General features: G+C 36.4%; 1 protein-coding gene across 1 annotated transcript in view; it reads right to left on the bottom strand.

Annotated features, from left to right (window-relative positions):
• The window catches only part of LOC141332837 (protein phosphatase 1 regulatory subunit 12A-like), a 52,707-nt gene extending 27,426 nt beyond the window's left edge, over positions 1-25,281 (bottom strand). The window contains exon 1 of the mRNA XM_073837794.1: positions 25,148-25,281. Coding sequence (XP_073693895.1) covers positions 25,148-25,281 — 134 coding nt within the window. The remainder of the gene's footprint in view (positions 1-25,147) is intronic.
• Positions 25,282-25,541: the final 260 nt, after the last annotated feature.

Here is a 25,541-nt window from a genome sequence, read left to right on the forward strand (position 1 = left end):
ATATATATATATATATATATATATATATATATATACACACACATACACACACACACACACACACACACACACACACACACACATATATACACACACACACAACCATTTAAAAGCGGGATTTTGCAAAATGCTTTTGTATAAAGTCTCTAGCTTACCAAGGAAGCATTTATTATTAAATAAACAAATGACAGAATTAATGAATTTTTACCATTTAAAACAGTTTCCTATTTTAATTTATTTTCAACACTACCAGTCAAAAGTTTTTGAACAGTAAGATTTTTAATGTTTTTTCTTTTAAGAATTCTCTTCTACTCACCAGGCCTACATTTATTTGATTCAAAGCAAAGCAGTAAAAACTTTAATATTTTTACTATTTAAAATAACTTTTTTCTATTTGAATATACTGTAAAATTTAATTTATTTCTGTGATTTCAAAGCTGAATTTTTAGCATCAATACTTCAGTCACATGATCCTTCAGAAAATCATTCTAATATTCTGATTTGCTGCTCTAAAATGCATTATTTTTATTATTATTATTATGTTGAAAACAGCTGAGTAGATTTTTTTCCGGTTTCTGAAATGAAATGAAATCTTTTGTAACATTATTAATGTCTGTACTATTACTTTAAAGGTCCCATATCGTCAAAATCAAAATTTCCTGGCTTTTTTCATGATAACTACGGTCTAGGGGCTATCTAACTACCATATGAGTTTCAAAACAGTCAATCCACAGTAAACTGCACACAGCCTGCTTAAAGTAGCTGTTCATTTTCACGAGCAGCTGTGACTTCCGTAACGATGTGACGTCCGATCGACTCAAGTCACCGCCTTCAGTCACAAACCAACGTCCCACCCTCCTTTTGTCAAACCCCCAGACAACAACGCATCCATTCCATTGAGCAACAACAACAGGAAAACAAGTTGAGAAAACCCCGTTCAGTCGATAGATGTCAAGCTATGATCATTACACAGGCTTCAGAACAACGTGAATATAAGAGACCAGCGGCACGTCAACTTCAGCCTCTTTCACACAGCCATTCCGGTAAATACACGCATAATGTGTCCCACGATTTGTTCCGGAATTGTTTAATTTGGTTCATTCACAGTTGTTTTCCGGAATCTGTGCGTGCTTTACACACAAACCATAAAGACATGTGACGTTTGGATGTGAGATGTAATGCAACGCGTACGTTTCACTAAACTGAAACTAACCTGAACAAACTTTGCTTCAGCGCTGATAGTGAGGAGCTGGCTCTGCCTGATGATCGCTGCTTCATTCCACTTTGCACGTAACGTTATTTTTCGTTGTGAAGAGTCGCTTGATAACGTGCATCATTACTACAACACTGCCTTTAGGTTCTGGCTTTGGTTCACACAGTTCCCGTAATTTTCCAGAATCAGCGCGCATTGTGAAAGGGGCTTTACTAAAGCAACAGTTATGTAGCCTACTGCATTCGGTGTTTGTAAAAGAAAAAACATTAATGATCATTCTAAAATATCCTGTTGAGTATCAGCTCTCTCTATTGCTCTGAGCTCGCTTACGCTTACAGCATACATGACCGTAGTTACCTGTGATTGGCCTGGTTGTGCGTCACTCAGAAAACAACAGGCCAATCAGAAGAGAGGCTCATGAATATTAATTAGATGGGCCAAAATCGACCTGTTTCTGACAGAGCTCCTAAAAAAGGAGCTGTAAAAATATATTGAGATGGACTTTGGCACTTATACCGCAAATATATATTCTTAAGGACATCAACAAATAAAATAAACCTTCAGAAATGTGTACGATATGGGACCTTTAAAGCATCCTTGCTAAATAAAATTCTTAATTTTTATAATTTCTATAATTTTAGTTTTGAAAATGTGACAGTTTTTGCTGTACTTTGGAAATAAATGCAGGCTTGGTGAGCAGAAGAGAATTCTTAATAAAAAAACAAAACAAAGCCAAATCTTAGTGTTCAAAAACTTTTGACTGGTAGTGAAAATGTATTTACAGTCATGTCTAATGAATTTAATGTGTACTTACTGTACACACAATCACAAAGAGAAGTCATTGTACCTACATGTTCTCCCGCCGAGCACCGACATGACTGTCAGTTGCGATGATACAAGGAGAATAAAGTAAAAATCGCAGTGCTTGCCATTTATTTTACAACACTAGCAGTGTGTCTGCAATCAATGCAACTGTTAATTATAAAGAAATGTTCAAACACCTAAATACGCAAAGCCAAAAAACTAAATTAAGGGTGATCCCATGTCGCCACAGCTTGTGTGATTGTATAATATTGTATTGAGTGTGCCGATACTTCTTAAACTGACTAATCAAACAAAAAGCTTAAGCATCAAAATTACTGACAACAATTAAACACTGATTAATCATTAGCGTCCCTATTTAAAAACTACCAAAAAAGTCTGTGTAATTCAGGTGCAATTTCCTCAAGTGCGTGTGTTAAAAAGTGGAACGCCCATCTTGATTAGGGTGTAATCCAATATGAATAACAGCCTTAGTTTGGCTTGGAGATGTACCAAGATCAAAGAGTGTCACAATGTTCCTCTCTTCATGTGACTGTGTATTTATGTTTAACACCAACAGAGCAGGGCGACACTTTCCACACAAACCCTCACTCTCTACCGGCAGTCAAATAGCCTACAGTAAATAGTCCAGGTCAGGTTGGAGCACATTGCTTTAGACAGAGAGACAAGAGAGTCAGAGACAGAGAGAGAGAGAGAGAGAGAGAGAGAGAGAGAGAGAGAGAGAGAGAGAGAGAGAGAGAGAGAGAGAGAGAGAGAGAGACACCACATTGAATTTTAAATTGTTCATAGAATTCTAAAATGTTAATTACTTGTCCTGCCTTTTTTTTTTTTTTATAATGTATATACATGCATGTTTCTGTTGCATACATATCTGTTTTACATTCAATGTAAACACTCTGCTTTGGCAATACTCTGTAACAATTGTCATGCCAATAAAGCACATATTGAATTGCATTGAATGAGAGAGAGAGAGAGAGAGAGAGAGAGAGAGAGAGAGAGAGAGAGAGAGAATTAGACATCAGTGATTAATGCATTCCACAGCACTGCTCTCCCGCAGCATAAAAGAACAGTACAGACAGCAAGAAGGCCTAACAATAACAACCGAAACATGCCCACAAAACCAACAGATGCGTTGACTGTCTAATACAACCACTCTTACACATTTATCATTTTTTAAATCACACAAGAACATTCACAAAGGCAGTCGGCTGGTGACGTCAATCCTCATTTGCATATAAATAATGGAGTGGAATGCTGATCTCTATCTAGAGTCTGGCAGTGGCCTATTAGAGTGGACTGGAGAGATTTCCTCATAAACCCATCAGACCTGCTGACACACACACACACTGTAAATTAGCAGCTGTACTAGCTCATCAGCATTACTGAGACCCTTAACCTTTCTGTGGCACCAGCACAAGTTTTAAAATAGCAAGGTTGAGCGTCAATGGACTGTTTGTGATGTTATGACATGGAAATGTCTTATCTCATAAATTCCTGAAACAATATAAGAAATGTTGACCTTGTTATACATGCACTTACTATACTAATAAGAGTCAATTATGTATAATTGCACACGAACCAAAACCTAACCCTACGGTAAGTACATACTGTTCATTAAAATTACTTAGTACTTAAATGTATAATTACACTGTAACAAGGACACCTTAAAATAAAGTGCAACTAAAATGTTTTGGTTATTTGTGATACTATTAAAGAGATCACAAAAAAAGAGAAATTTCCCCATGAATTATTTACCCTCAAGCCATTCTCTGTGTATATGACTTTCTTCTTTCAGACAAATGCAACTGGAGTTATATAAAAAAAAATGTCCTGGCTCTTTTAAGCTTTATAATGGCAGTGAATGGCTGTTGAAATTTTGAAATCCAATAAACTGCATCCATCCCTCATAAAAAGTACTCCACCCAGCTCTGGAGGGTTAATACAGGCTTCTCAAGTGAATCGATGAGTTTGTGTGAGAAAAATATCCATATTTAAAACTTTATAAACTATAATCTCTTTCTTCCGCTAACTGTTGTATGCACGTTCACTATAATCGAAATGATCGAAAATTTATTTTTCTTGTTTGTGTATTTTTTCCTCCTGTTTGTACAACTATTTGAATATCTAGAATCTGAGGGTGCAAAAATTAAGTTTTGATATATTTACAGTAGGAAATTTGTCTTGATGGAACATGATCTTTGCTTAATATCCTAATGATTTTTGGCATAAAGAAAAATCGATAATTTTGACTAGTATTGACTATTTTTGCCTATTGCTACAAATACCCCCATGCTACTTAAGAATACTTAAAGGAGTAGTTCACTTTCAGAACAAACATTTACAGATAATGTACTCACCCCCTTGTCATGCAAGATTTTCATGTCTTTCTTTCTTCAGTTGTAAAGAAATGGTGTTTTTTTGAGGAAAATATTTCAGGATTTCTCTCCATATAATGGACTTCTATGGTGCCCCCGAGTTTGAACTTCCAAAATGCAGCTTAAATGCAGCTTCAAAGGGCTCTAAATGATCCCAGGCAAGGAAGAAGGGTCTTATCTAGCGAAACGATTATTTTCTAAAAACATTTACAACTTATACACTTTTTAATCTCAAACGCTCAATTTGCTGAGCTAGACAAGACGAGCATTTGAGGCTAAAAAATAAATTAATTGTAATTTTTTTTAGAAAATAACCCATCATTTTGCTAGATAAGACCTTTTTTTCCTCAGCTGTGATCGTTTAGAGCCCTTTCAAGCTGCATTTTAGAAGTTCAAACTCGGGGGCACCATAGAAGTCCATTATATGGAGAGAAATCCTGAAATGTTTTACTCAAAAAACACAATTTCCTTAAGACTGAAGAAAGAAAGACATGAACATCTTGGATGACAAGGGAGTGAGTACATTATCTGTAAATTTTTGTCCTGAAAGTGAACTACCCTTTTAAGATTTTGTGGTCCAGGGTCACATATGCGCTTATTTATGTTTCTGAATTGTTCTGAATGGAGAATATTGTGTTTTTCCGTGTTGACCATGTCCATTGGTGGTGCTAGATCACTTGATGAGGTCCGCACATCCTTTGCGTGGAAACTATGCCGCAAAAAGAATACATAAAAAGCTTTCTTAAAAAGGCAAAATAATGCATGTACGTTCTCTTAATATGACAATAAAAAAAAATTATTTCACTTCGAATATGTCAAGAAATGTACATGGTGGTACATATTTCTCAGACTGCCATAGTAGAACTGGTCATCCTTTGCAGTTATAAATGTCACACCCTGACAACAAGATGCCTAAAGCTTCAATAAAGAATCAAAAATCATTAATGTGCAATAAAAATGCCAGAGTTCCAAAAACGAGAAGGAAAAACAGAGACAGACAGAAAAATAGAGAAAAAAGACCAAATGCCTTTGGGCCAAGTAATGTTTGTTTTTCATGAGAAAACCACCAGTGTGGTTCGCCAATTCCCCCTTAGGCCACGGGAACCCAGCTTTCTGAAACAATAACTAGGAGCTACTGCAGGATGGCTGTTGGCATTCCCACGTCCGCAGCCTGCCACCCGGATACAGCTCATCCAGCATAATGGATTGAGAAGTTGAACCTTGGGGAGTTAGACCTCCATTTAGAGGTTAGGGGAAATATTCTGACAGTTCTGAAGGAGATGTTCTGCTCCAGAGAACATGGATGAAAGCTATAAAATGTGGGATCCGGTGGGTTTGGCAGAGCTACTTCTGGGTCAGCTCTGACTTAGCTACTAATAATAGGAGTTTAACATTGAATGAAGAAAACCAGTAGAGGACCAGGGTTGTGGGGTAACCGAAAACTAGGACAATGTACTTCTATGACCTATTACAAAACAGCCTTTTTTTAGAAGGATAGTTAGTTTAAAAAATACTAATTCTGTCATCATTCACTCACCATGTCGTTCCAAACCTGTGTGACTTTCATCTGTGGAACACAAACACATTTAGAGATAAACCTAATGTACCTTTTAGCTTTTGTACATACACACCCCAGTGATAGCGTTGTACCTTTTTTTCCTAAGAGTGTATAGACTTTTATGTTCCACAGATGAAAGGAAGTCATATAGGTTTGTTTCATTTTTGGCTGAATGCTCTGTATAACAGCATAAAACTATTTATTGTCCGCAGGTTCATTTCCGAAAATAGCACTAATGAGCACTTCAGCATATGAACTGAGGCAAAAGGAAACACTGTTCCACAAAGCACACTGTATCATGTTACGCCGCCACTCTACAAGTTACAGCTGAACGATAACAACATTAACATTTAATGGGAAAGCAATCTGGGTATTTTTGTCATAGATGCACTTGAGGGAAAGTGAGCAGGAGAAAGTAGGCAAGCAGACTGAGTTAAAGTTTTAGTGAGAGGGGCAACTCATCAAGATACAAGTGTAGCCGCCTGGTTCATAATATTATCATGACTGAGGCAATGTATGCAGACTGCTGATTTAATTAAGATAAGATTAGAACGCTATGGGTTAACAAACATAATGCTAGCAAATTGAATGCATACTCCTGAAAATAAGAAGCATTAATATTTACACAACCATGACCTTGTCTATATGGCCACCCACATATCAAACATCACTCTGATGTCTGAAGGAAAAATCAAATCAAGATTAAAAAGGAAAAAAGTTAAACATGTGGTATTTAAATTGTCTATGTATAAGTCTACGGGACTTTCATCCATTTAATCATCCACCCACAAATTAGCATCTTATTGCTTATAAAAGTAGTAATACTGCTTGCATCAACAAGCCTTTTGATTTTTTTTTTTATTTAGGTCCAGTATAAACAATGCTTAAGCCTAGTACTTAGGGTTCAAGGTTTGTTTAAATCCTTAACATTAAGTATGAGCAATAATAATCATCATATTGCCTTTGCAAACACCACTAATTATGAAAACACAATGCTTACATCCCATTTGGAAAGCATTTCTTTAAGCTCTCCGCAGGGAGTGGAGTCGTCTTTACTAGGACTACAAATTTAAATGTGACTCCAGAGTAATGTTAGCTTGCTTGAGACATTCGTGTTTCCACTTTGCCAACTTACGCAGAACGCATGCACAGGCATGCTACGAAAACAGAAAATTAAGGGCAACTTCCAACATGCAGGTCAATGCTTAAACAGTAATTACAAGAGAGAGAGAAAGTAGGAGGGAGAGCGAGGGGTGTCAACAGAGAGTGAAGAGAGAGAGTATGAGCAATAGAGAGAGACACACTGGGAGTGGGGTGTGATGGGAACTTAACTTTGCTCCAGGCATAAAGCAGACTCATCATTAGCCAAAGAATTTTTACTAGCTTTCCTTACTCAGCGCTAAAAACACAGAGGCTGGGCTTGGATTCTTTACACACAGAGGCTGTGTTTCTATAGTTGACAACAAATCACAGTAGACATCATTTTTAATTTATAAAAACAAGTCTGTGAAGGACAGACGTTCAATATGTCATAAGATTACCTAAGATGTTTTTTGGTCAAATTGACATTTTTGAAAAGACAGTTTTTCATGTTTTTTTTTTTAAATGGAATAATTTACAACCAACCAATCTATAACAGCTGTCTGACATTTCCAACAAATGAACAAAAAAAGTATAGTATGCCAAATAGAACACAACAGGACAATGTGTTTTCAACATTTTATCAAATTAATTATTAACCCAGGTATTAAACAGTGCCATGTTTTTTCAAAAAGGTTGGTTTTGACAAATTTAGATTTAGATTAGATTTGATTCTAATTTATAATCTTGCAATTCGATTTGATTTCTAGTTCGATTCAATGTTGATTATTTTGAATATATATCAGGTACAGTACATGCCAAATTTTCATCAGTTGGTACTACATTACTGTAAAATTGAAGGTTAAAATGACCTGATTTATATACAAATGCTTAAATCATACTCAATTAAGTTTTTATAATAATAAAGTTACAATTACATAATTACATTTCTTTTCAAATCATTTTTTGAAGCATAAACATTTAAAAGGTGGCTGTCATAAAAACTTAACGGATTTATTCAAACATAAACATTAAAGAACCTTAAAATTATAATGAATATGTCATTTGGTGCCATATATTTAGCAAAGCACTCCTCTCAAGAGTTTTTTTCCAGCTGACAAATAACTTTTTGTCATTGAATGTTTTTTTCTGAGGTAAATGTGATTGTTTACATTGTTTACAAGCTGCTATACTTACATCTTTCTGCAGTTGAAACACTTAGCATGAAACAGGATAGGCATTTCATTTAGTTGTACTTTTTCTTTTTCATACCTTCAGATGTTCACTAATGTTTATTTCGTGCTGAAACTGGTTAACGCAAAGGAGACGATCCGTTAACGTGCCCTTCCCGCTGCCGCTTCTCTTGAACTGAGGTGCTACAGCAATCAATCACTCCACATTAAACAGCACCAAAACGACATTTATTGTTTAAATACTGTAATAAAATAGACAGAATTTGAAATCTGAGACTTTGTTTCATATCAAAAGTAACAAAGCACAAAGCTTATTGTGATTTATTGGATGGGATGTGCGCTACAATATTTCGTTCATTAACTGAAAACAGGCTAGACTAACCGATTCTTGGAAAAGTAAAAATCAGAATCAATTTGAGAAATCAGTATTTTTTACCTAGCCCTAATTTTCAATCCAATCAATTTCAATTCAAGAAAATTTCAGTCGGACTAAAGCGTCTACATGACTTTAAAAAAAAACAAAAAAGTGCAGTTTCTGAAGCAATTTAGAACTTGTTCTTTTCAGTTTTCTACTACTGCATTAAAAGTAGCCAGTGGTTAAAGTCCTCTGGTCAACTAGTTAAACATGGTGTAGGATCCTGGTGGACCATGTGTGAAGAGAGATCTTTGTAAAAGTGTTTTTCCTCTAAGAAATCTAGCTTGTGGCAAACAGGTTGTGCTACACTCAAAGCTCTCATTTTAGATATTCATCTTGCTGAAAAGAACAGCAACTCATTATGCAAAAAGAGGACAATGTAGTACTTTCCAAGTCTGTTTCTAGAGCTAGCATCAATGTACAGGGAAAGAAGTGGGACAATACACCTGCATACCAAGCAAGCCAAAGAGCATTCCATGTACTTTCTCAGATTCAGGCCGGTGTTAATCAGTGGTTTGGGCTGGGACCGTTGGAGCATGCTTGGCCCTCCCCACCGGGGGCCACTGTGTATGGAGCCCATTGTGCTCCAACATTAACAGACACAGAAGCATGAGTCACCTTCAAACCGTGTCTGGGTATTACCTACCTCATCCAATCAGAACGCTGGGAGAGGTGAACAGCAAGCACCTCTACAGTAACGTCACCATGGTCACGCCTGAGGTAAAGCCAAACTGCGGTCTCATGGTTGGGATTTGAGAAGTTTACCCAAAATACAAAACGCTTCTTAATGTGTGTCTAACAAAAACGCAGCTGGTCTTCCTTTGGTTGGCGTGATAATTAACGCCCACTGGATATATTAGCGTTAAGAACATACTTCCTCGCTATCACTGGCCAACCAGCTTACCAAACGCTAAAAAAGATGACAGAAAACAGTCAAAACATATGATTATGAGTGAATCACATGCAAGACACATAATTATCATCCAGTCAGATTGTTAGCAATAGCTAGAAGAATGCTAAAACAAAGGTATTAGCTTTTGACGTTAGTCACTGCTATTCTAATAAACAGAGACTGGTAATATAAATAGGCTATAGTCATCTTTCCAGTAATAAAATATTGAATTGTTCCATTAGCAGACGCAAATTAAGATCAATAACTTCATTAGAGGAAGTATATAAGGTCATCTGGCTAGCATCTGACACAGAAGTATTAAATGTAATATCATCACTGCTGTCTGTTGCATAACCTAAGTCTGGTGCTCTAGCCATCATTGGCTCTATCCCAGTTGAGGGGATAAATGTTTATCTCTCATTCTCTGTCCTCCTCTCTCATTTAGACATAAACCACATAGTCAGTCTGTGTTTACTAGACAGTGCAGTTTATTTCTCTGATCCAAAACATAGTGAATTGCCTACTGCATCCAGGCAGCTGCCTTCTCTAACTAGCTTGAAACCTTATAATTGACGAATTTAGAACACTCTACATTACAGTGACAGAGATGACGTGGCTCAACTTATTTCAATAGACTCTGGCGTTAGCATGCTGCAAAGCTAAAAGGGTGAAACTACATATTAAAGGGATAATTCATCTCAAAATGACAATTCTGTCATTAATAACTCACCCTCGAGTCGTTTGAGTATTTTAACGATGTCTTTACAACCTTTCTGGGCCTTGAACATGTCAGTTGCGTTGTTGTTTATGCAGAGTCAGGAAGCTCTTGGATTTCATCAGAAATATCTTAATTTGTGTTCCAAAGATGAACGAAAGTCTTACGGGTTTGGAACATGAGGATGAGTAATTACTGACAGAAGGTGCATCCCAAATTGCGTACTTATGCCCTATTCTATAATGGTTTGTAGTATAAATAGTGCAAGTAGTGTGTTCACACTAAAAATTCCAAAGAATTAAAAGTGCACTTTAAATACCAGGATGACGCACTTAAATAACCTAAAAAACGAAGTGTGGAATGTTGAACACTTCATGCTTTCAACTCTCACAGTTTTAGTATCGAAGGGAGTGGGGGTATCAAACTCTGTTTATGAATGACAAAATAACTTTATATAATTCATACACTACATGGATGAGTGCATAGTGCATAAGTACATAGTGTATAAGTGCATAGTGTGTAGTGCATCATTTGGGACGCAGTTAGAATTTTCATTATTAAGCAAACTATCCCTTTATGTAAACTATGATTGGAGAAGACTGGCATACATCACAAAATTCAACATTTGCATAAATGCATCATTCACAAAGAGATCATTAACATGCATTTTGAAAATATACAGGGTGAATTTCCATTTTGTGCTAACTTTTTGAGCCACAAAGGCCTACACTAACTTGTTTGACTTTGAAAAATTAAGAAAAATAAAATTGGTTATTTAGGATGAGCATGAGCAGACAGGAATAAACAGTTTGCCTGAAGGTTAAACAAGCCCAATTTCCATCCGCAGAATCAGAAAGCGGTCGAGGAAGGGAGGACGGGGAGAAAAATGAAAAGCTCAAAGAAGACTGCCTTTAAGGATCAATACGGACATGATGAAAATCCAAGATGAATATCCAGTGAAAACAAGACTGTGTGATGGTTATCAGGGTTTCTGCAGATATGAACAAGTGAAATTTAAGACTTTTTAAGACCTTTTTAATACCACCTTATATGAAATTTAAGACCTAAACCTGTAATGAAACAGATATTATATTACATGCATACATGTAATATTTAATGTGTTTAATGTAAAAAGTAAACACAATTTCATGGCTGTCATAAATTTAATTTATTACTACGATATACAGTGAACTTTTCATATCAGCAGATACTATTCCACACAAAATATCCCCATAAAAGTACCACTAGAAATATCTGATGTAAAAAAAAAATTCTGAAGCAATATTTTCATCAGTGCTCTATTAGCTTTTACATCTTAAATCTGCATATTTGATTTACCTTCATTTTTTTTTACTTTTGAAATGTATGCATTACCTTTGAAATTTATTTTATGAATTTATCAATAAATTCTAAATGGCTGTTAGCAGTGAGATTACACAATTTACACTGCAAAATTAAAAGTGAGATTAATGTTTTAAATACATTTATTGATTTATAAATATATAAATTAGAAATGTTGGGTGTGGAGGCATACTTTTAAACACACTAAATTACCAGCAGGTGGCGGTAAGTCACTTCATGAGCGAGTTATTTCAACTGATTTGAGCAAAACGCTGAATCATAGCAGAACGTTGCTAGGAGAATGCTTCTGCTGCGATCCTTGTTTGGAACTATTTTCATTGGTGAAACAGAACAAAACAGTGAAAATATTTTGTCTAATATGTAAGTAACTACTTGACTAACTACTTGTTTATTGAGCTAAAATTAATGTAACATTTGTAATTGTGAGAATATTCAGCAAAAAGCTCACTTGGTATATTACTGAACTATATCATGTTATAAATAAACTATACATTTTAAATTTTTACCTCAGTGTGTTTCTTTAGAGTGCTGTTACATTCATTAGTTTTAAAGTATGTCACAAATAGACCAGAAATACACTATCCATTATCAATTTCTGTTTACGTTGAATGTATTAAAATATGAATCTTTCTTGCCTTTCGATGCTTCGCTAACGTTAGTTGTTTTTGTCACTTCAGTTTTAATCAGGCGGTTTGTTCGGTCCGGCAAGGAAAAAAATTTTTTTTTTAAAGTATCTCCAAGGCTGGCGGTCAGCTAGCTCGACCTATATTTATTATTATTATTGAGAACATTATATACAGAAAAAGGTAGTTTGACCTGTATTCTGCTACTGCGATTCTGTCTGAAGACGCAGTAACATCCACAGAGGGAGAAAAAAATCTACAGGTGTTAGCAACTGGCCTTAGCCAAGCCCTATATTCAGTTTTTTCAAGCTAAGTATTGCTAAACTTGCACTTCCCCAAAGCTAAATCCATTTTACTTCTGCGGTACAATCCGAGAGAGACTCGCGCCAATAACAGAAAGCTGATTGGCTATTGCATGTTGGTCTCATTTGTAGTTTAAATACAGCAAATTATATTTGGAATAGTGAAATAAAGAACTACAACACCACGGAAACAACAAAAAGAGAATTTAAATGAGCTTTAGAGGTAGCGTTACATGGACATCGGAAAAATAAGACCTGTGTGAAATTATTTAAGACCTAGAACAGCGAATTTAAGACTTTTTAAGGCCTAAAATTTAGATTTTTAAATTTTAGACTTTTTAAGACTTTTTAAGACCCCGCGGAAACCCTGGTTATGCATCACTTAGGGCTTGACTCTCAGCTTACAGAATACTTGACAGAAAAATAAATGAGCTAGGAAAACCAATCAACTGTGAATAAAAGCTGGAAACTAAACAACTGAAGGTGTATTATCCAAGATGAAACTATCAGACAAAGATCAATAGGTTTAAAGTGAAGTTTAAAGGGAGGTTCGAGTTACAGTAGGAAAGGAAATTAAATGGGAGGAAAAGGGGGAATTCCTAAACTTTAATCTTAATGTCAATCCTTTACTTTACTTTCTCTCTCTCTCTCTGGGCAACAGCAACCCATCTGGAATAACAACCCTGTCAATCATCAGAGCAAAATACCAATCAAAGGCTGATCACTCACTTCAAGTCTGACCTTGTGATTCCAATCTATGCTGGTTCATTTGAATAAAAGGAAACAGCAGGTCTTAAATATACAAAAAAACTGTCATTATGGTTTAAAAAAAATTAAAGGACAATACTTCACAAAATAGCCTAACCCTCAATCAAACAGACCAAGCCTATTGCCTGCAACAGAACAGTTGGAATTTAGTTGGCATGATTTTTCAGGGACTGTTATCAGGCCATTCTACAGGATTTTACTGAAATACCCTGAGTAAACCCTCACAAGCTAGAGTTTGGGCGAGTTCAGTGAGTGTGGGTCTGTAGCAAGCAGGATTAGACTGTTCATACTAAATTCTACAGCTCAATGGAGCAAGAACTGCAAGCGAGCTGTTGCATCGCTCACAGACGATCGCATGTCACTTTAAAATGGTTTTAGAATAGAACAACTTGATAAGGCATTTACGACACATTGTACTTCCTTAACATGACAACTTTTAGAGAGATAAAGATGTAAGGCATTGCTTAGACTAATTAGAACATGAAAAAGAGACGTCTTACAGCAGAACTGCACCATGTGGTTATAATTTTAGAGGTTGAGCATTTTTGTAATCTTTCATTTAAAATCTATATAGATAAGCTTTTTTGTCTTTGGAATCATGTCCAAGGAAAAGCACACAGAAGTAAAAATGGCCCTTTTTGATGTCATGTGGACTTTAATATTGTCCAAGAATTCATTTTGATGATGCTTTGCCATTAATGTATAGCCCATGGTAGGACTTCATCGTACTATCAACACAATCCTTTAAGCACAAAGTTACCTGTCCCTTATGTCGCTTATAAAGGGTTCAACCCTGGGTGTGTGAACATTATAAGCATTCCTGCACCTGAGGAAACTTGATGTTTGGCTGATAACATGCCATTGCTAAAGCACCATATTTAATCTGCAGCGTAAAACGTAATGACTTCTATTCCAGGCAATGATGAAGAGCTGCCACATCACCCTAAACGTGTCCCCTGCAACAAAGGAAAAAACCAATGGTTGGGAACAATGACCCTACTCCTCTTTGTTATCTTTGGAGTCTCTTCTGACTCAAGCTTCTGGAAGGTCTATAGATTAGCAGGTGTTGACTAGGGAGTTGACCCCCTAACCTCTTACGTCATTTGTGGTCTAGAGGTTAACAGGAATGGCCCGTACAAAGGCACGAAAACAAGGCCTTGGGCCTGTCAAGGTGAAAGGCATATTTAAGCATTTGCCCAATCACGCGGTGAGGGCTGATACAGGTGAACACCACCAGCACAGAAACTTGCACTGAAGGACAATTCAAATGAATGGGTCGAGAGATCGCCAAGTCATATTAGTTTCTTAGTCGTATAGAAAAGCCTCTCAAGTTATATGTACCACTGGAAAACAGAGATCCTTTTGATTCCTGAAATTTCATGTTTCAATCTACATTGCTTTCTCTTGTTGTTACAGTCATGAATATTTACATATTAGAGTAACCATTTGATGCATATTTTATATATTTTCCACAGCATAGATAAAAGGGGCATTTCCTTCAAGGAGGCAAGTGAGGCAGTGCCTCCTTAAAATATTCATAGTACAAAAATACCACAATGCCAACATTATAAATCATAACATTAAGTGTATAAATCCCTTTTTCTAAAACTTACAGCAGGAGCTGGTGTCTCTCTCGCGTCTCGCCTCCCCCTAGCCCACTGTGTTTTAACAGACCCCCTAAAGCATGGGGTGGGTTTGATGGGAGGTAATTGTAAAATAAATGGGGAAAAGTAACAAGAGAGGAGGCAAAGCCTCCATCGTGATATGATATCTGGTTATGCTTGGCTGTGATTGGTTCATGTAATAAATCCTGCCCCTCTTGTTTGTGCACGTTCTGCGTTTGCAAATCAGTCTGAATGAACAATATAATGGTGTCAAAAGCTGGACCAACCAACTCACACACTTAGATATAACCACGTTGTTAAGTCAAAATAAGACTTAAAATGGCCTGAAAACATGATCTATGGGAGTATTTAGCAAGTAATCAGCTTGGTGAAATTTAAAGTAAATCTGTGTCTGTGACCAATATTTACTGAGCTTTGATGACTGATGGTTCTATTACCAATTAAAAAGAATAGAATAGCTGGACACAAATTAAAAAAAGTTCACAAATTAATTATATTGTTCAAATTGTTACTACTTGGAATAAATGTAAAATGCTTAAAAACACTAACTTGATGAGACTCATACTTGACTTAGAATATTGCATTTTTCTGATAGTGTAAGTAAATGTTTACCCAGAAAATGTGAAGGGGACATTAATTTACATTTGATTTAAAAAAAAAAAAAAAAAAAAAACACTGAGGACTTTGCCTCCTCATTTCAAAACACCACCGCACACAACTGCTACATGGCTACATTTCTAGCATGGGACGCAACATTTTATTCAAAATTCATTGGATAATGACTAAATAGCTACCATACTTTTTGGTTTTATTAAGATTTTACCAAGAAGTAGGCAAAAATAAGCTTTCGTTTGTCCTCTACGACTCCTATTCTTTCCAACAACAAAGTGGAAAGACATTTCTGATAGCACATAAAGACAGCGTGAGATTGGGGCAGTGTTGTGAGAAGGTCAACCCGCCGGATAGGACTGCTTCCGCTGTAATGCAAAATTCCTTCCAAGAAAACTAGAGGTATATCCTTCAAAGGAAAACCCTGTGGCATAAGGTAATTCTCGATTAAGCTCTTGTGTCCATGGGCTTTTGGTGGCACGTTTTCATTTGATGTTTTGTGTTTGCCAGTTACATTCCAAAGCATCTCTGCTCTTCGTTTGTCTTTTGATGTGTCCACAGTTACTCTTCCTCAAAGCAGATCCCTGGGGATTGTATTTGGCTTCCTCAAACACTGAGGTATGCGTTTGGACCTTAGAAATGATTCACATTCTTTAAGGCCTTTGGTCAAACAAATCAGAACAGTTAACAAGCAGAGTCGAGACACAAATGCGACTTTAATGAAGAAAAGTCAACTTAAATCCTTAATCAAGCTTAGGAATGCATAGAGTGATGAAAGGTCGTGTTTCTCGATTGTTCTGCACATTTCTAAATTCGTCAAGGCCTCAATAACGTGACTCAAAACAAGAAGAAGAGGACAAATTGTGTGTTTTATTTTAATGCCCCACTGGCATGCGGTGTCATAGCTTGGCAACAACGCAAACATTTATTTGAGATCAAAGTCTGAGGTGTAACCATGGAGATGTGGCACAAGGCGGCATACCGGAGAACTCATAAATATGACAAAGCCTTGGGTGTACTGTCAAAAATATGAAAGCAGAGCTTGTCTTTGCAGAACTTGCCACCACTGTGCTATGGGGCTGGATGGAAGGAGACAGTGAGTGGATTTTAGTGTGTTGCTATGGAGTTGCTATAGTGTTTTGGCTGATTTCTAGGGCGTTACTAGTGTTTTGTGAGTGCTTGTTTGATTCAAAAGAGTCAACATCAAAAGAGTCAACATCAAAGTCTCTATGATTGTCTGCTCTCTAGAAATGATTCAGGATCCTCTTTCAATGAAAGTACTTCCATTTTTCATTCTCTTTTATCATACAGCAACCAAAAGCTAGATTATTTATTGATCAATACACATTTACTATTTAATCTAAAAAATAGAACCTTTCAGCAAAAATAGAACTTTTCAACAGGAAACATTGGTATCTGCAGTGCAAATTATTGAATTACATTTTAATTTTTACATGAAAACCATTCATTCCTAAAGGAGAAGTTCACTTCCAGAACAAACATTTACAGATAATGTACTCACCCCCTTGTCATCCAAGATGTTCATGTCTTTCTTTCTTCAGCTGTAAAGAAATTATGTTTTTTGAGGAAAACATTTCAGGATTTTTCTCCATATAGTGGACTTCTATGGTGCCCCCGAGCAAGACAAGTGCTTGAGGTTAAAAAGTATATAAATTGTAATTTAAAAATTTGGATCGTTTGAAGATGCATTTAATCTGCATTTTGGAAGTTCAAACATGGGGCACCATAGAAGTCCACTATATGGAGAAAAATTCTGAAATGTTTTCCTCAAAAAAACAATTTCTTTACGACTGAAGAAAGAAAGACATGAACATCTTGGATGACAAGGTGGTGCACACATTATCTGTAATTTTTTGTTCTGAAAGTGAACTCCTTTAAGTGTGCTTAATTTAATATTATTAATTTTATCATAGCCTTGTAATTGTTTAGATATTACTCCATCATTGTGCCAGAAATACAACAATTAAAAATTGAATTAAAGAACACTTAAAGGGAAGAGGAGAAGACGGAAGAGAAGAAATTGTTGAATAAAGTCCTTATTTTTGTTTTCTTTGTGGACAAAAAGCATTCTCGTAGCTTCATAACATTTAAGGTTGAACAACTGATGTCACATGGACTATTTTAATAAAGTCCTTACGGCCTTTCTGGATCTTGGATGTGTTAGTTGTGTTGAGGTCTATGCAGGGTAAGAAAGCTCTGGGATTTCAAAAAAAAAATGTTAATTTATGTTGTAAAGAAGAACGAAGATCTTATGCGTTTGGAACGACATGAGGGTGAGAAATTAATGACAGAATTTTCATTCTTGTGTGAACAATCGCTTTACAAATATTGGTTTAAAATGATATCACTGTTAAAACAACACGTTACTCATTGGACATAATTTAGCTATAATTTATTTATCTGCAAATAAACAAATGGTGAGTGACGAGACGAGTTACATACCAAAGTTAAACTCATAAGGTTAATTGCCTAAACAAGAATACTGAATGAACACTAAAAACAACAGTGGAGATAAGAGCTACTGTAATAACCTCTGAACTATACATTGTTTTCTGGTTTTCTGCTCTTTGCTCCTATAATAAACAAGTATCTCGTATCAGGTGAAACTGATTTGAGATCCTAAAATACCAACTGATCAGCACGCTTTACGCCGCATGACAGAAAGAGAAAACAGACACAGTGAGAGATGAGAGATGGAGGGGGAACAGATCAAAAGCTGATAGTAAGAAAAGAAAAATAGAAGCAAAAAGAGAGCTGGTTTGTCTTGTTGTGCAATGGTGAATGTAAGCAGACAGGCTAATGCCTAATCACGCAGAGTGGCCTGGTTTTACAACTGACTCATACCAAGCGCCCTGCTGAAAGGAATGTTCACAAACTACTGGCCAAATCCACTCCGTTTTATAATCATTGTTTCTGCTCGCACACAATCAAAGCTAACAGGCAGCCGTGCAAATAATCACTGTGTGACAAAGTGTCAGCCGATATCATTAAAAACACACTGGCATCTCTCTCCAAGTGTTCTGCAATTCTTTGTGCAATACACATTTAAAAAAATAAATAAATAAATAAATATATCATATTGGCCACTGGCCACTGCTGTTTGTGCTCCCTGTTGAGTATGGATTGACGAAGTGAAAGTGTTAGTTGCTATATCAGCTACGCTACCTATTTTTTTAGCCGCCTGACATCAGCTCAGCTATTTCCAGAAACAAATATCTTTTTCAAAGAATTGCTGTGTAGTGTGACAAAACACTATGTCACTGTTTTTTGGTTACACTGTAATCAAATGCATTCTCCATATCTTCTTACTTATGTATCAATGGCACCTTCAATTAACTAAAGCAAAGAGCTTCATTTGAATGTAAAAAGAAGAAAATTCTGATTCTTTTTAGTTTTATTTACAGTCAAACCAAACCATTTGTTCAGACACCTTCAACATTTCTTACATTGTTTACTCTCAGTAGTTTAGAAAATAGTAATAAAATATGACAAGAACTCGAGTTAAACTGTGTCAGAACAAATTCATCTTGATAATCACAAATCAATTACAGTCAAACCAAAATTTATTCACTTTCAAAACTTATTTTGTTAATTACATTATTAGAGTTTGTTCAACATTATTAGAGTTTATTCAAGAATCAAGCAGTGTCCGAACAAATTCTTCTTGATAAGGTCAGATAACTTTGATAGAAAGGTATGTAACAAAACATGGTCAAGTCAAACTGTCAAATCAAATTTTTGGTCCCAAATGTTTAGCAATTTTACTGGTAGTCCACTGTATGAAGAATTTGGGGGTATAATATGTCACAGTTTACTTTATTTTGCTATCCTCACTTACATAAATGAACTATAGTGTTCTGCACCCATAGCTATTAGTAAAAAAAAAAATCAAATTATAATTGGTGTCTGAATAATTTTTTGTTTTACTGTAGTGTAAACTGATCTGTAAAAAATTAATTCTAGCAACCCATAACAAAAATTAACTACCAATCAAAAATGTGAGCTTGGTTTTGAAGCAAAGCCTTTTGTGCACACCAATGCTGCTTTTATTGAATCAAAAATACAGTAAAACTAAAATATTATACCTTATATATTATATAATATACTTTGTGTGTAGGGATGAGCGAAATGACCAAAATCTTATATCGCAAACATGAGTCATTTTATTTCACGGAAACAATACATATTTTTGCTTTAAATACGTTTTTTATGATATCAAAATTTTGGATACCACAGAAATTTCATAATTCTTGTCACCAGTGTCACTAAATTAAAGAAAAAAAAACTCAAGCTCACTGAAGACAAGTAAACAGTCAGCAAATAAAAAAAAGAATAATATAAGCAATAGGACAATAAAAATACAGTAGAACAAATAAATTAGAAATGCTATATGTTGTATAAAGTAATCAAATGTATAAAAACAATGGCATATTCTTTACTGTGCAAACTAAATATACATTTCTTCTTAAAGTTACAAAGTGATTTATTGAAGAGCATTGAGAGGTTTTCTCTTTTGTTGTTTGAGTAAACATGACTGTCAGACAGCAGGAATATTAGACTGCTATCACTTTAAGAGCTGCCTAGATCCAATATACTGTTACACATTTGTTTTCTTTCTCAGCTATTTGCTTTCATTTAAGACTTAAATTACTGTGTTTATGAGGCTACTTGCAAAAGACAGGCATTTTGACACATACAAGTGTGTATTCAACATTCAAGGTTTAAAAAGCAAACTTCGACTCTTAAAATCATGCATTTTTAAACTGCAGTGCTTAAAAACGCATGCAAGCGATAAGTTTTCGTCACCGTGTTGCACAGCAACGTCACAAGAGCGTGTAACCACTACAAATCTCTACTGGTTGACAAATTTATACTGGTTAATCTATAAAGTGCACTATATATATTCCAACTAGGCCTGACATGAAAAGGTCTGAATACAAAAATGCTGACACTATTAACGAAACGTTTGTGTGGGTGATATAAAGAACTCACATTGCATAATTAGTCTCTTCTATCCACAACAAGTCTCAACAAATCTATATTTGATGATTAATATGCATTAGGAGCAGTACTTCAGTCCAATGACATTTGTGTATATGCAGGACAAACCAGTGCAAAGCTGGAGAAAAAGAAACCAAGCAACCACCAAAATGTAGTGTCACTCATCTGTATTTGTGCTCAGTTACATGTTAATACATGTTAAAATGCCAGTTTGACTGTAGTCTAATTTCCATCTAATTATGAGCTGTTTGGGAAGCTAGAACTTCGCAGTAGCTTCCCCAACACGTGGTGGCCTATCTCAGTACAGGTTATACAACATATTCCTCTTTTGAACTCTGCCCACTAACACTAAAGGCTTCAAATATTGAACTAAGAAGCTGTTGAACACAGACAAATATGCTTGATAAGAGGGAGCAACAGTGTAGGTCACGTAGTTCATTCTCTATGTGGTGGCTGGTGCACGTTAATCAGTGACGACTCAATGTGCAGCAATGCGTCACTGCGATGCTGACAAAGCACTGAGATATTTCTCAAGCAAACAAAAAGAGCTAAACACACAAGCTTGGAAAGGGGCTATTTATAGAGTTCATATACCTACACACTGTCTACGCCAGTGAGGAAGAGTGATGAACGCACAGCTGTCACAATCAAACGGCTAGCTAATGCATGTGCACACACCGTGACCACCATTGTGTTCCTAAGAGAGGAACCCAAACGCAAAAGGTGCCGCTATCATCATATATGCATCATTACGAAGGCACGTGACGGAAATGATTGTGGAAATGGCAATGCCTCATGCATCATAAACAAGGAAGAGCATACATTCTGAACTGAAAGTGAGTCAGTCTGTGTAGTGCTTGGAAAGACCAGACAGCTAAGTAAGACGGAGCGAAATGTAATCTGAGGAGAAGGGTGACCGCTCAGAGGGCCAGTACTGGGAGTCTTGGTCTCATTGCATTCCAGCTCTTCGATTATGTGTGCTGATTTGGTCCGACAGTTAATTGGATGTAGCACATCATGCTTTGAATGTTGAGCGGTGCATTAACAAGACCTGACATCTAAGGGAGCCCTCCCACAGACTCTGTACCTGTTACTTGAGTCAGTTTTCAAACTTTCAAGCTGCTCATAATCCTGAATCGCTAAAGGAAAACATGGGAATGCAAAGCAGCCTTTAGCACATATCAGTGTTAACAAATAAAGGCAGGCATTTCCCTTGTTGAAAAGATTACCAAAATACTCCACTATATAGCCTGGAATGTTCTACAAACAAAAGGAGAAAGCGTTCAAAGCTGGTCGCTTACCTTGCTCACCCATGACTGAATCTCAGAGGTATTTGTAGTGTTGATGTGACCTTGTTTGGAAAAAATGGTGACTGCAAAACATGCCGTCCCATGCTTGTTTAGGCGGCAAAAGTCTCATTCCAGGCACCAGCAACGGCAAATGTACAATGTCACAAAACTGCAAAACCAAATTTTTATGTTTGACATTATACAACGGCAGTTATCTAAGGTGAAACTGTTTTGACATTTGAACAATAGGTCATTGAGTGCAAACAATTAATTTGAACAACAACCGCAGGTTTAAAACAGCAATCCACAAGTTGTAAAAGAAAACGGTGCTTTGACAAAAGCATTTCGGCTTCTTCCAGTTGTTGATTTGCTTGTACGAGGGCCTTGTTTGGTTAACCAGACCTTACAGGTCACTAGAAGCAGAAGATAAGGAAATGTTAAGGACTGTTTTTCATCCACATGACTGCTTCCAATCCCAAACATTTGCCAGTTAGTCCAGGTTTCCTGTTCAAATGTCACAAATGTACAGCAAATTCCCAAGGACTTGAGTACAAAAATTTCATCCATGAATTTTGCATGTTAAAAAAATTAATACCCCATGTTGTGTCAACCACGTTTACACACTGCCTCCAAAACTTTCATCCGACATTAAAAAAAAAAACGGATCAGGTGCAATTTATTGCATTTTTCACATCCATAGCAAGCCTTTAGAGAGTTGTTTTGACACTGTACAACCAAAATACAGAATGGGATCTGACAAGTTGATCCACTTTGTCTCTTAGTACAAAGAATTGTATAGGTCCTTGCACATTAAGTTCATGAAAATTTGTGGTCTTCTTTTTAATATGCGTCTCCATTAGGGTTGTAACGATATCACAATCTCATGATAAGATAATATCTTCATATGAGGTCCACTATATTATTGAGATATTTAAAAATAAAAAAAGACAAATTAAGTTTTGAAACATTTTTTTCATGTAACATGAAATTATGTACATTTTTATGTTGAAAAAAATTATTCATCAAAGAAATTAACACTGTTGATAAGGAGGTTGAACTCGCCCTCTTCTCAATGCTATCTTGGGATTGGATGGATCCTATATTTCCTTTTTTTTTTCAAGAAGAGAAAAGACAACAGAGGTTTGTGAACATTCGGGATGTGCGTGCATCATGGTTGCAGAAAAAACCCGGGAGAGATAGCCTTTACGGCTAGTGAATTAGATCATGGATATGGTACAAAATATTTCGAAACTTTACAAAAATCCCTGGAAGATTAAAAAAAAAATCCTGGAAAGTTTCCAAAATTTCTGGAATGTTTCTGAAATTTACTGGAAATTTTCCACCTTTTTGCAACCCTAATTAGATGTCATTTTTTAAAAATGTTTTCCGCTTATTACAAGAGCTTGTCACCCAGCTATAATCACTGTTATTTAACGAAATTGACATTAGATAGTGGTGTAGTCTTACAGATCCGAAACAGCAATGATGTTTCTTTTTATTGCCGAAGCCTACCTGGTGGCAGAAAACTCGCTATTTTTGAGTTAAATCCAGTTATAAAGTCAGAATTAGGAGATATAAACCTTAACTAAAAGAAAAAAAAGTCTGAATTGTGAGATAAAATGTTAACAGTAATAGGTTTAAATAATATTTCATGCTGAACAGCATATGTGAATATTATGTAGACCTATTGTTTTAAATCAAATTTATGCTTTAAAAATAGAGTAATCATAGCCGTTTTCATCCATAGACACCATTTGAAGCTAAACGCAGACGTTTAAATGGACATACTTTGATGACAGTTTTCTATAAAAATGATCAATAGGCACAAAATATTTTTTTCTCTTATTCTATAGATTTTACCCATTTACCTTCACTTGTTACCAGTGTTTTTCTGCAATCACTATACGCACACAGTTGCACGTGATGTAACTGTGACATCTACACAAAATTTGTCTATTGTTTTGCGAATTTTTTTACAACAGATTAATTCATACGCATCGAATTCAGTGTGCAAGGTTTCTGTGCGTGACAAATTTTTAGGATGACAATACGAAACAACGCATACGAAAATTTCGGATGCCTAGTCAGGCTTTAGATTTGCCAAACATCCTCTCAGAGAGTGAAAAACGACCTGGCTCATAGCCGCCAGCAACTCCTTCAGCAAGAAACAATCATAAATATTTATTTCTCAGGATTGCGAATTCCATCCAAATGGGACACAATAAAAAAAAATGATGGACAACCGTATCAAGGTTCATCTCCAGTTCTCCTGTGCAGAAACCACATAAAGTTAAGAATGTCGTTGTTTATGCTGGATTGGGAATTTTTATGGAAAACCGCCAAGCAGACCGGACACGGAGGCTTTTATCTCCAAACAGGTCGTGAGGACTTTGAGACTCGGCCAGATGTCAAACAATAGCATTTGCGTTTATTAGAGCCAAGCTGGTGCAAACACTCAAAAACTAAAACAAATTTTCAGTCACCTTAGATAAACAAACATAGCAAGGGAACATTAATCAACCATTCTGGCTTGTGATATGAACTTTCAGATCTGTAATACTAAACAAAAACGTCACGGATTAAAATTACAGTGGGACAAGGCTAAGGTGTTTGCAACAGTCCTGATCATTTTCAAACTCACAATGAATTAATAGGAGACGAAGTTCAGGACAGACTTTATAGACGTTATCAGCGCCCATCAGCGGGAAACAAAGTTTAGGTTTCAGGCGGAGAACCAGGAGGCTCTGCAAGAGTCCAATAACTCACAGCGAGCTGCTAAATGCACACAGTAGAACAGTGAGCCCTATAAATTTGAAGCCACAGCAGGAAGTACAGGGAAACAACCTACGGAAAGTCCAAATGTGTGGTTTACTGCATATCTTTTCTCAAAGCAGTTTCAGGGAATCCACAGACACAGGACCTGTTTTGTTCAAGAGGTGTGAGACACATGGTCGTGAGACACCATATCAGGCGCAGAAGATAGTTTCAGCTGATGAAACCCTGGCTAAATGTGTTTAGACAGCATGTCATAGTCATTAACTTCCTTCACACATACACATGCTCAAACTACATGCCACGCTCCCTCGCTTATGCTCGCTTCAACCCCAGACGGAATCAAAATAAAGTGTCAAAATGTTAAATAATTTAACCAGGCCCACATATGCATTCTTGCAGTAACAGCCCTGGAGAGACCATGGGGCATGAGTGTGTATACTTGCACACTTATCTCTCAAGACACCCTAACATTAAGTCTTGGCCTGCGCCCACTTCCCAAACTACTTTACCTTGGCACAGCGCAAGAGGCTAATGACAGGATGTCTTCAGCCCAAGCAGACATACTGGTCAGCCTCCAACAGTAACTATCCGCAGGGCAGTGGATCTGGGTGGTACGCAGGCATTCACAGCTCCAGTATGGCATACTGCGCTAACAAGCCTCCCTTTGCTCATGTTGGGGAATGTGAAGGGTTGAAAGGGTGGGAGATAGCAGTGGTGAAACTTATGAGTTGGCATGTTTTGGAGGCCAATTGTGACCAGCTGATACACTCTTGAAGGAGTAGTTCACTTTCAGAACAAAAATTTACAAATAATAGTACTCACCCCCTTGTCATCCAAGATGTTCATGTCTTTTTTTTCTTCAGTTGGAAAGAAATGATGTTTTTTGAGGAAAACATTTCAGGA

This window comes from Garra rufa, chromosome 4 (assembly GCF_049309525.1).
Source record: "Garra rufa chromosome 4, GarRuf1.0, whole genome shotgun sequence".
Lineage (NCBI taxonomy): Eukaryota > Metazoa > Chordata > Actinopteri > Cypriniformes > Cyprinidae > Garra > Garra rufa.